We start from the raw sequence: 13,132 nt of genomic DNA, 5'->3' as shown, positions 1-13,132 counted from the left end.
TCTCTGTGCATTACAGGGGTGAGCTCCCCAACCCCCTGATGGGCCCTGCTCTGTGCGTGACAGGGGGGAGCTCCTAAACACCCTGATCGCCCTGTGGCTCAGTGTGTGACAGGGTGCAGCGCCCCAACCCCTGAATTGGCCCTGCTCTGTGCCTGACATGGGGTGGCGCCGCAACCTCCCCATCGACCCTCCCTTGAGTGTGACAGGGGGCGGTGCCCCAACCCCTCAATAGGCCCTACCCTGAACATGACTGAGGGTGGCATCGCAACCTCCTGATCCGCCCTGCTCTGTGCATGACAGGGGGCGGTGCCCCAACTCCCCAATCGGCTCTGCTCTGAGCCCAACCAGGGGCTGCACCTAGGGATTGGGCCTGCCCTCTGCCACCCGGGAGCAGGTCTAAGCCAGCAGGTCGTTATCTCCTGAGGGGTCCCAGACTGTGAGAGGTCACAGTCCAGGCTGAGGGACCCCCCTTCCCCCCGAGTGCACAAATTTTTGTGCACCGGGCCTCTAGTATATAGAATAAGGAAAAAAAAGTCTAGATTAAAACTTTCCCGTAGTAGATGAAAGTGGGATTAGCAAATACACTAAAATATTATCTGAAAATATAATCATACATGATTTTAAAACAAATAAATATCTATTGTAAATGAATTTATATAAATGAATTCACATAAATATATCTGTTTGTCTATAATATACTTAAATAATTAACTATGGACAATAATGATAAATTCACTACAGTATTTAGCATCCTTCACATTTCTGATGCACAGAGAAACCTGAGATAGATTCATCAAATTATATTCTATTGATCCATAGCATTCTTTTAAAATACTTTGGTTTAGTTATATGGGGGTGTGGACATGAATTGGAGTTCTAGCTTTTTATCCTTTATGTTAATTTGTTTTGTATGTGGAGATTCTGTCTTTTTAGGTATTGTTCATAGACAGGATCTCAAAACCAAAAACTAAAATGCTTGAAAGCTACTGATCAAATCTCATTCTTTGATTTTAACAGATTGAGAAATTGAGTTGTAAAAAAAGGCTAAGTTCATTGCCCAAGGGGACACAGTGCAGGAGAGAAACTAAAACTGGAAAATAGAATTTTAAAATATATTTTGATTGATTTCAGAGAGAAAGGGAGAGAGAGATAGAAACATTAATAATGAGAGAATCATCGATTGGCTGCCTCCTGCATGTCCCACCCTGGGGATCAAGCTTGCCACCCCTGCATGTGCTTTGAGAATTGAACCATGACTATGTGTCTTGCTTTGGCCAATGGATTATTAAGGAATGTGGTGTACAAACTTCAGCATATTTGAAAACAAGTTTGCTTTTTTTAACATTTGAGGTGTTACATGTGAGTCAATGAAATTTATAGCCAATTAATGTCATAATACTTGTCTAGTCCATTAGTTGGTAGCTTGATTTGTTTTCTTGGTTTGCGAGAAATTCTTTGCAGAATTAGGATTCTAAATATATTTCTATCATTTCTTTTTCATCTATTAATACGTTGGCATAAGCAGTGAAATTTGTATTATGTTCTTATACTGCATCCTACTTTAAGATTGATTTTTTTATAACTGCTTTGTCATTTCATGGAGAATAAAAAAAATGCTGATATAAGAAAAGGTAATATTGTTTGGAAGGAAAAGAACAGCATAGATAGCCTACCCATCATAAGAAATGATATTACCTAGTAACAAGGTAAAGTTTATAACAAGGTGTTATGAGGAGTATTAATTGGACTGTCCTAGGTTATTAACTATGAAAAAATTATTTCTATCTGCTGGTCAAGTTGCAAATTATTTTGCTTGTTATGGGACAGATCACCCATAAGTCATGGAAATCTGGGAAACAATAATAACAATACTTACCAAATATTCCATATTTCTGTCTCATTTCTCAGTCCCCATTCAATTAGATAAAGCCGTGCGACTGGTTCTGGCCAACTAAATGAGCAGACTTCTAGCCACTCTTCCCCTGATCTGTCAGGGAAGAAGAGGTATTTCTGATGGTACTGCTGCAACGTAGTGCTATCTTTTACAACATGAGTACCTGGGTGACTTTATGGATTAGACCTTCCTTTGACCTATCAATGACCTATCTGTCATTGATAAATAAACTTGCTTGTTATGCCCTTAAGATTTAGGGGTAGTGTGTTACCTAGGCATCACCTAGTGTCTTCTAGATTACCCCAAAAAGAATCTTGGGATTTATGCCATTTAAAATGATTAATTTATTTTTCAATTATTTTGATAGTTCCAGAAGGATCTTTTTCAGTTCCTTTAAAATTTGCTCCTCTCTGTCCTGGACGCTACCCTTGCAAAATTTTGTTAACATCAAGGTATGATGTGCGCATCTTCTACATTGAAGGCGTGGTGAGTGATGAATGTCCAGAGACCAGATTTGATTTCATAGCACCAGCATTTGAAACCCTTACCCAGAATATTCCAATAGTAAGCATGAACTCTTTTATTTTGTATTTTTCTTCAATTCCACTGTTACCATCTCAATTAAAGTTCTCTAAACCTCTTATCTTGAGCTATTACAGATTTCTTTTTTAAACCTTTTTATTTATTGAATGTTTTTTAGAGAGGGAGGGATGGAGACAAAGAGAGAGGGAGAGAAACGAACAGACAAACAGACATCGGACATTGATTTGTTGTTCCACTTATTCTGACCAGGAATTAAACCTGCAACCTTTGCCTATTTCCAATTGTATTATCTGTTGTTGTGTGTTTCTCTACATTGATGTCAGAGTTTTATTCCTGACTATAAATATCATCATGTTACTCACCTGATTAATCACTTATATCGCGACCCCTTTGGCGGTTGAACGACCCTTTCACAGGGGTCGCCTAAGACCATCCTGCATTTCAGATATTTACATTATGATTCATAACAGTAGCAACATTACAGTTATGAAGTAGCAAAATAATTTTATGGATGGGTCACAACATGAGGAACTGTATTTAAAGGGCCAGAAGGTTGAGAACCACTGATCTTATGCTGTATCTCGTTGCTTAAAAAAAATTAACTTTAACTTCTTTAACCTATCACCAAATTCCTACTCAAAAGCCATGCCTCCTGGCTCCACCAAACAGAGTAATGGTCCCTGGCTTACTCTGCTCTAGATTCAGTTGTGATCTTGATATTTATTAAGATGGGTTCATAGGCACTAAGAATAATAATGATTGGCTGTAGCTTGGCTATCTATTACTCAAAGTGTCTATGCAACATGGAAGAAAGTAACATAATTGTAAGGAATTTTGAATTTTTTCACTAATAAATTGTTTTTTATTTGTTTACTTAATAAAGACATAACAGAAGTCTGATCAAAGCACGGAAATTTTCTATATGAGATATGTGACCTTTGCTATCTAAGCAATCTACCAGTTAGAACATTTTCTAATGACCCAGTTATTAGGAGTAAAATGTATAACCACAAGACCATTCTATTATTTAAACAATTAGTAAGTCAAACAAAGGAATATTCCTTTAGCTATTAAATAACCCATGGATCAACCTGTTAGGCTCCTGTATGACTTTGAAAGGACATATTTAAGAATAACTATGAAAAGACTTCTTGTGCCTTATATTCACAATTTTTCATAGTTGTTCTTAACAAATATAACTTTCAAATAGCGATTTTTAAGAAATACAATATATAATTTTATGGAAAGCACCAAGAATTAATATGTCATTCAACTTTATAAATATCATCTTTCTTATATTTATCTATCTTTTTCATGCTTTAGATTAATAGAACAATGAATAACTGGAGATGTAACATGAATATAGAAGGAGAATGTTTTTGTGGACCTTATAATTTCTCTGTCAAACAAGGTGAAACAGCACAATATCCTCTCACATTCAAACCTCTTTTGGAATGTGAGGTTATGGTATGTATTCATTGATAATTTTTACCTAGTATTAATGTGTCAAAACAATGTATGATATTAACCTATATAATTTACAGTAAATCTTTTTGCAGAAAAGTTATATTTTCATGAATTTGATCATTAGAGTTCACTCTGCCTGAATAATTATTTTAACTTGAGGGATAAACATTCTGAAAGGTGCAATGTCATTGCATGCCAATTCTTATGCCTGTATTACTTTTACATAACACACTAAACAAAGTAAAATCATTTCTCCTACTGTTTTTATTCATTAATCAAGTTGTTATTTCAGAAATTATTTTCTGAAGACATATTTCTTTGACAAGGATATAAGCATGCACATATTTGCTATCTAAGAGAATACCTGCATAAACTCTGTATTTAGAGAAAGTAAAGAGAAATAATGAGGTTTTCACAGGTATTTCATCTTCCTCATTCAGTAGAGGTATTTGTACATAAACTGCAAGACTCAATGACTGACCTCCTTAAATGTTCATTTGATTTATCAGACTCAAGAGTAATAGGATAGTAGAGGCTGTTTGGAATCCAAATGTGACTCCTGTAGAGCTGAAATTTGCTTGATTTGTCACAGGGTAAACTTACTATACAAAATAGAGTTGATGGTATGGAGCATGTCTTTGCCATGAAAGGGATTGGTAGAAAACCCGTGGCCTTGGAAAGTATCACTGCCCACTGTCAGGTGGGGATCCCAGAAGATAGAACCATAATGGTGCCCAATCATACAAAGAACAGATTAACATTTAAGGTAAGACTTTTTTTAGTATAAGAGTATTTTCAGAATGAGTATATAGAATTATAGGAAATTTTAAAAATATTTAGTTTTATTTAACTAGATGAAGCAACGACACATAAAGAATGCTTAGAATTCTACTTTATATTAGTCTAACAGCTATTAAATGTTATTGAAATTATAAAGCTGAATTAGGACCAAACAAATTTTATCTCTAAGTGTTAGTATATAATCAAAAGATATATTAAAATCTACTTATTTGCTTCATGTGTATTTTCACTTGAAGAAATTGCACGTTAAGAAATGGTATTTTCAAAAGCATTTTTAAATAGCTTTTGAAATTTTCATGTGCAACGTATCAGCACAACATTTCAAAAGTGTATTCTAGCCAGGCCGGCATCGCTCAGTGTGTGAGCGTCGACCCATGAACCAGGAGGTCTCTGTTTCAATTCCCGTCCAGGGCATATGCCCAGGTTGTAGGTGTGGGAGGAACCAGTCAATGATTTTCTCCCACCATTGATGTTTCTATCTCTCTCTCTTCCTCACCTTTCCTCTCTGAAATCAATAAAAAATATATTTACAAAAGTGTATTCTATCCTTTACTAGTGTAATAGTAGGTATGTGAAGAAATGTATAATCTTTATTTTTATGAAGTTTTGCACTTAGCCCCCTTTGCTTGATTTATTTCAAACAATCCCAAAATACAACTTTCTACTTGTATATTTATCTACAAATTGTTGTGTGCCCAATAGAATCTTTACAAGAAGCTTCAAATAGCTATCACAGGTGCCTGAATTCAGTTTTAGAGTGCACTGCCAAAGTTTAGAAACTCTCTGAGTTCATCTTCTGCTTTTTTATGATCTTGAAAAATATGTGCTTTGGTTTTCTTCTCCCTTCCTTGCTGGATTGAAAATGAAGGGAATATTATGAACGAAAATCTCATTTTGTCACTCCCCTGCTAAAACTCTTCTTACCAGGATGGAGCACATACTTCTCAAAGTGGCATTTACCATCCTTCAAACGCTTACCTGCTCAGGTTCATCTCTTGCCAGTTTTGGCTGCAGCTATACTTAGGCCTTTGTATACAATATTTCCTTTCACTGCCAGCTAGAAATCTCACTCCAACTTCCTATCTTCCATTTCTCAGTGTTGGTGTAACTCCTTTTCATTGTCTGGAACAAGTCCGAGATGCCACTTTTTCCAAAAATCCTTACCTATTCCCATAAACCTGAGTAGATCCATTTCGTGTGCTTCCACAACATTTTTATACCTGTTCCACCATCAAACATACATCATATTACTCTTACCTGTTTGTTGTTCTCCACCATATTATAAATTGTGAGAAACGGCTATGCCTCTCTTATCCATATTTTGAAGCTAGCATAAATCAAAGTATCAAGCACATAATAGTTTTTAAGGAAAGGGAACCTCAGAGCCCCAGCAGGGAGGGTGTAGTCAGGACAAGCCCTGCCACCACCACTTCTAATTTGGATCCTCCAAATTAGCCACTGACCACAACCTTGCAACTGCTCCTCTCACTCTGGAGTCTCCAACTAAGCTTAAATCAGAGCATAGGGCCCCCTTTATCCTCCCCTGCTCAGAGTGACCTGTGGTCATCACACATCCCGTTGTTTCTGCCCCTTTTGGGGCAGCGCCTCTGCACAGCCAACTGGGACCTGGAGAGTATTATGCTAAGCGAAATAAGCCAGTCAGAACAAAATAAACTAATGAACAGAAAGATCCAGAGACGTAGAAGCATGGAACAGACTGTCTAATCTTGGAGGGAAGGTGGGGGTGTGGGAATAAATCAACCAAAGAACTTGTATGCATATATGAATCACCCATGGACACAGACAGTGGGTTGGTGTGGCCTGGGGTGGGGGGTGTGGTAGGGACAGGCTCTAAGGCAGTGGTTCTCAACCTTCCTAATGCCACGACCCTTTAATACAGTTCCTCATGTTGTGGTGACCCCCAATTTCATTGTTACAAATTGAACATAATTAAAGCATAGCGATTAATCACAAAAACAATATGTAATTATATATGTGTTTTCCGATGGTCTTAGGCAACCCCTGTGAAAGGGTCTTTCAACCCCAAAAGGGGTCGCGACCCACAGGTTGAGAACCGCTGCTCTAAGGGGTCAATGGGAGAAAAAAGGGGATATACATAATACTTTCAACAATAAAGATTTAAAATAAATTAGAAAGATAAAGAAAGAAAGGAAGGAAGGAAGGAAGGAAGGAAGGAAGGAAGGAAGGAAGGAAGGAAGGAAGGAAGGAAGGAAGGAAGGAAGGAAGGTAGAAAGAAAGAAAGAAAGAGGAAGGAAGGAAGAAGGGAAGGAGCTTGGCTAGTGTGGCTCAGAGGTTGAGCATCAACCCATGAACCAAGAGGTCACTGGTTTGATTCCAAGTCAGGGCACATGCCTGGGTTGCAGCCGTGATTTCAAGTAGGGGGCATGCAGGAGGCAGCCAATACATGATTCTCTCTCATCATTGATGTTTCTATCTCTTTCCCCATCCTCTTCCATCTCTCTGAAATCAATAAAAAACAAAAAACAAAACAAAAACTCCAAAAAATCCAGTGGAGGAAAGAAAGAAGGAAATATTATGATCACTTAGATTTACTAAAATAAAAATAAGGAAAAAATATTTTTCCAACACTCCTTTTCCTTGTCCAGAATTTACTGGTGAGCAAGGAATCCTGTTTTAAGAATTTGCGGGAAACAAGTTAGAGAAAAACCTGAAATTTCATAGCATTGCTTATTTCATTTTGTTGTTATGGAGGAGTTAATGTCTATAGGTTTTTAATATTTTATTCTTCAGAATGAATGCATATTTTAAAATGTAGGCTTTTAAAACTAATAATTATGTTATAGTAACTACATCTCATTAAATGTAGAAGTAGAATTCTATTCATAACAAATTCTCACAAATATTAATAATTAACGTTTATATTTCTATTATTTTAATCCACAACTAAACTGAAGAACCTGGTTATTTTACTTATAGAATGTAAATTTTTAGTGAAGCCCTTTCTGTAATTAAAGATATCACCTATTAAATTATATCTCATGGAAGTATTAATATTTATTATGTGTTCCAGGTCTTCCTAATATTTTTATATTCATACCCTCAGGACATTTGCCAAACTATTCAACAGTTATTGTTTGACACTGCAGTTGCCTAAGGTTGCAATAACAGTTGTGGCCAACAACTTGAAAGGAAGATCTGGGGAATCAGACATCCTTAGGGGATTTTAAAAGCTTCACATATTCCTGGGGAACATGCAGGCCAGATCCATGTGCAGAATTGTGCAGTTGTCCAGGAAAGATCTGAGAGGATCCCATTTTTCCCATTTCTGGCTGACACAGAGGCACTGTGTAAGCTGGAAATTAAGGTTAATGCAGTTTTAAATAACTATCCGAGTGCTCAAAGTGTGCTTCAACACATATACAGTGTTCCTTGACAAAGGGCAGATGATGTATTGTTTCAAGGCATTTAAAGAAACCTGTGACAAATTATTGCTGACCATGAAGCTAATTAAGCAGGGACTTCAGTGGGCACACACTACTGTGAGTGCTGAATCACAGTATTAGTTCCAAAAAGTCACTAAATCAACAAAGAACAAAACATAGGGGAGCAGTGATCTGATTTAGAAAATGGCTATAGTACCTTATATAAAACACACATTTTTTTCAACAAAAACAATAAAATTTATGAGGCAAAGAAAAAGGAAACAAAGAAATGGGGAAGTATAACCCACCCACATACACAGGAAAATAAGCAGTCACTGGAAGCTATCCCTGAAGGGGCCCACATGTTGGCTAAGTAGACAAATACCAGTACTTTAAACAAACCTTTGTAAATTGTTCAGTTAACTAAAGGAATCCTGTCTGAAGAATTAATGAAAAGTTTCAATAAAAAGATAATATCAAGAAATATATAGAATTATAAAAACTAAATTCTGGATTTGAAAAGTTCAATAAAAGAAAGGAATTATCCACTAAATGGACTCAAAACATTTTCTAATTTCCCTTAGGATTTCTCCTTTGACATGTTATTTAGGACTATGTTGTCTAAAATTTCATCTGTTTAAGGATTTCCCAAATTTTTCCCCACTTCTGATTTCTAATCTAGTTCCATTATTGTTAAATCACATACTGTGTATGATGCAATTTGTTGAGGCTTTGTTTACTATTATGTCATATGATATGGTCTATCCTGGAAAATATTCTGTGTGCTTGAGACATGCTAAAGGGCATCTATTAAAGTCCCACAACTAACATCGTACTTAATGGAAAAGCATTCAATGATTTTTTTTTCTTATGGTCAGGAACAAGGTAAGGATTTTCAGTCTTGAACCTTTTATTGAACATTGTACTAGAAGGTCATACGTAGTGCAATTAGTTAAGAACAAGAAATAAAAGGCATCTACATAGAAAAGGAAGAAATCATACAATATCTATTTGTAAATATCATGATCTTATAAATAGAAAATTATAAGAAATTTACTAATTATGCTCTCAAAACTAATACATGAGTTTAGAAGAGTTACAGGATATAATATCAAATATACATCAACCATTTCTATAAATTAGCAGTGAACAATCCAAAGTAAAAAATTTTTAAAGTCTTTATTGTTTAAAGTACTATATATGTCCCCTTTTTTTCCCATGACCCCATCTAGCCCACCCTCACCACTAACCCCACCCCACCTCAGGCTTCCACCACCCTATTGTCTGTGTCCATAGGTTATGCGTATATGCATACAAGTTCTTTGGTTGATCTCTTCCTACCCACCCACCTACCCACACCTTCCCTCTGAGATTCCACAGTCTGTTCCATGCTTCCATACTGTTGACAAAGTGAAATTAATTAATGATCATTTACAATAGCATCAAAAATAGTAAAATGCTTAGGAACAAGCCTTACAAAAGAAGGGCAAGACATGTACACTGAAAACTACAAAATATTATGGAATGAAATTAAAGATATTTTCAATAAATAGAAATATATATCTTATGCTCATGGATCAGAAAACTCAATATTGTTATGATGGCAATATTATCTAAATTGATTTATGTATTCAACACAACATCAAAATCCCGACTGACATTTTTGCAGAATTTGACAGGGTAATCCTAAAATTCATATAGAAATACAATGGACACAGAATAGACAAAGCAATCTTGTGAAATAAGGAAAAAATTGGATGACTCATAATTCCTGATTTTAAAACTTACAAGCCCTTAACTACAAAACTATAATATTAAGGAGAATGTGGTACTGACATAAAGTAGACATATAGATAATTAGAATAGAATAGAATGTCCAGAAATAAACTCTTAAAATAATGGTTAATCGAATTTTTGACAGATACCAAGAGAATTCAATGAAACAGAATATTGTTTTTTAAAAACGGTGCTGAGACAACTGCATAGTCACACACAAAAGATGAATTTGGACCCCTAACTCATACCATGTACAAAAGTAAACTCAAAATGGATTATAGATCAAAATTTAATAAATATAACTAAAAATCATATAAGAAAACATAGCAGTAAATATTCATGACCCTCAGGTAGGCAATTATTTTTTAGATATGACACCAAAAATACAAGTGACAAAACAATAAATAAATTGGACTTCAAAGTTAGAATGTTAGAAAATGGCTATAGTACCTTATATAAAACACAAATGATACCTTGAAGAAAGTGAAAAATACAAGCAGTGAATGAAAGAAAATATTTACATGCCATCTATCTGAGAAGGGCCTTATTTCTGGAGTATGTCTAACAGCACAAAAGTAAAATGACAACACAGTTTTTAAAATGTGCAAAGAATTTGAATAGACATTTATCCAAAGAGTATATGCAAGTGAGCAATAGGTAGGTAAAAAGATATTCCACATTATTAGTCATTAAGGAAATAAAAATTAAAATCACAATAAGATGCCACTTTACACTCATTAGGATGGCTATAATTAAAATGACAGACAATAAAAACTGACAGATGTAGAAAAATCAGAACTATCACGCATTGCTAGTGGGAAATTACAGCCATTTTTGAAAACAGTTTTGGAAGACAGTAACTTAAAAGGTTAAATATTGAATTATAATTTGCCTGAGCAATTCCATTCCAAGTTATATGCCCATGAGAAATGAAAATCTATGTCCACTAAAAAACTTGTATGTTTTCAGAACAGCTTTTTTTCAAATTAGACAAAAATGAAAACAACCCAAACTTTCATCAGCTTATGAATGGATATAAAAAATGTTTCATATCATATAATTCAATACTATTCATTCATAAAAAATGATATATTGATATATGTCGCAATGTAGATGAACCTTGGAAAGATCATGCTAAGAGAAAAAAGACAGTCACAAAAGACTACATATTATATGATTTCTTTCCTATGGATTGTCCAGAATATGAAAATTTATAGAAGCATAAAATAGACTAGTGTTTGCCTGGGCAGTGAGGGTGGCAAGATGCAAATACTAAGTAAGCTGAAAGTTGGGTTTAACCAGAGTTGTGGTCAAATGTTGCTTAAATATCCTTTATATACTGTGTTAATATTGATATAGAAATTCATTGAAATGGTTCATCATTTGTACATTAAAATTACATAGAGAAAATGGAGCATTACCTATAAAAGATACTCAGATTGTCTAAGCATCAATGATCTTGCTACAAATAGCAACAGAAAATAAACATCGCTCTTTTTGTAAGAACTTCCTTCTATTTTTTCATAGGTCTCATATTTTTCTTCTACTGTATATAGCAGTTTGGGGGCTTGCCTTTTATTTAAAAGGAAACATTTTTAATGGAAGTATTTAAATTACATTTCATTTTCTCCTATGCTTTAGCTTGTTTTATTGATTTCATGTAAATGTTGACATATAGTTCTTGATTTTGAACTCTCTTTTCTAGGTATCTTCAAATGTTCCCATAGTGTGGGGAAAGCAAAGCATCACCATAGAACCTGGTGGTGAAATTCCATATATTCTACACATAAGCCCTTCGAAACGTGGTGTATTCAAAGGTAACCAAACCATTAATAAAATATTATTAACTACCACATTAGCTCAAATACATGAAAATATAATTTACATTTCCCATTTCTAATAAATGACCCAGAGGGAAATTTATTTTTCCATTTCAGTCATTACCTTTCTAAATAATCAGAGCTTGAGGCACACATTTTATGTTTAATACTATACTCTCTTGGCCATTTATTTGAATTTATTGGTGTGACAAATTCCTAGAAGGAAAAATGTTTAATTAAGGGAATTTATGTTTAAAATTATGATAGCTTCAAATAGTTATTCCAATTTATAAACCAGACAGCATCCTATGAGAATGTCTGTTTATAGGACTATGTATAATAAAAACATACCTGCATTTGATACATGAACAATAGGTTAAAATCTTTAGTATGTGTGAAGTTTTCATGTTGTATGTCTAATACAGCATTCACTTATATAAATTACCTTGGTGGTCTCTCGACAGACTTGTTTGGGAGTGGCTGTAAAGGTTATTCTTATAAGCTTTTTCAGGGAGGGGTGTGTATGAAACGAGTAGAAGAGTAATAAGGAAGAACAGAGAGGGTATGATTCATCAAAGGAATACGTTACCCCATTTCAAAGAGCACTAAATGCCCCATGGTGTTTGGACCCTGCTGAGGAAATTATTGTAATGCAGGTGAAGGGATACTAGTTAGTGGGTAGAAAGCATGCACCTAGTAACAATCTTGTGTGCCCTGGAGGTTGAGTACTAGCCTCTCATCCCTGCTTGTCTCAATAAAGAATGTTTTAGGGAAGGGTCTCCAGTGGTCAGCAAACTGCAGATCGCAAGCCACATGCAGCTCTTTGTCCCCTTGAGTGTGGCTCTTCCACAAAATACCAACTCCTGCGCAAGGGCCACAAAGTTTCAATCGCACTGTACATGCGTGCCCGCACATGGTATTTTGTGGAAGAGCCACACTCAAGGGGTCAAAGAGCCACGTGTGGCTCACAAGCCACAGTTTGCCGACCACTGGTATACCATTGGTTCCCAATGTGGGGCACAGGTCTCATAGGGGGCATTTTTATTTTTAATATGGGCAATTTGAGAATGAGTTATTAACAGTGTATTTTTTGCATATCTTATGGTTCTAGGGGCCTCATATCCTATCTAATAAAAGAGAAACATGGTAATTAGCCATACCTCCACTACCCTTCCCATTGGCTAATCAGGGAGATATGCAAATTAACTGCCAGCCAAGATGGCAGCCGGCAGCCAGGCAGTTTGAAGCAAACATGAGGCTTGCTTGCCTCAGTGACGGAGGAAACCAACATTCCCCGCCTGCGGCTGCAGGCCGCTGAGCCGGCAGTTTGAAACATATTAACAAATACCAGCAGATTCGCAACATTGTAAGCAAAGGCCAGAAACCTACTTTCAGCCCTGGATCTAAGAGCTGGAGCCACACCTCAG

At 35.7% G+C, this 13,132-nt stretch overlaps 1 protein-coding gene across 1 annotated transcript in view; it reads left to right on the top strand.

Moving 5' to 3' along the window:
• Positions 1 to 13,132, top strand: part of CFAP47 (cilia and flagella associated protein 47) — a 458,234-nt gene that overhangs the window by 342,682 nt on the left and 102,420 nt on the right. Inside the window, 4 exon segments of the mRNA XM_015571970.1 lie at positions 2,262 to 2,458; positions 3,761 to 3,904; positions 4,497 to 4,670; positions 11,591 to 11,702. Of these exon segments, the coding sequence (XP_015427456.1) occupies positions 2,262 to 2,458; positions 3,761 to 3,904; positions 4,497 to 4,670; positions 11,591 to 11,702 (627 nt within the window).

Source organism: Myotis davidii, unplaced genomic scaffold (genome assembly GCF_000327345.1).
Source record: "Myotis davidii unplaced genomic scaffold, ASM32734v1 scaffold1107, whole genome shotgun sequence".
NCBI classification, from domain to species: domain Eukaryota; kingdom Metazoa; phylum Chordata; class Mammalia; order Chiroptera; family Vespertilionidae; genus Myotis; species Myotis davidii.
The sequence above is the reverse complement of the archived record's forward strand: the minus strand, read 5'-3'. Positions and strand labels throughout refer to the sequence as shown.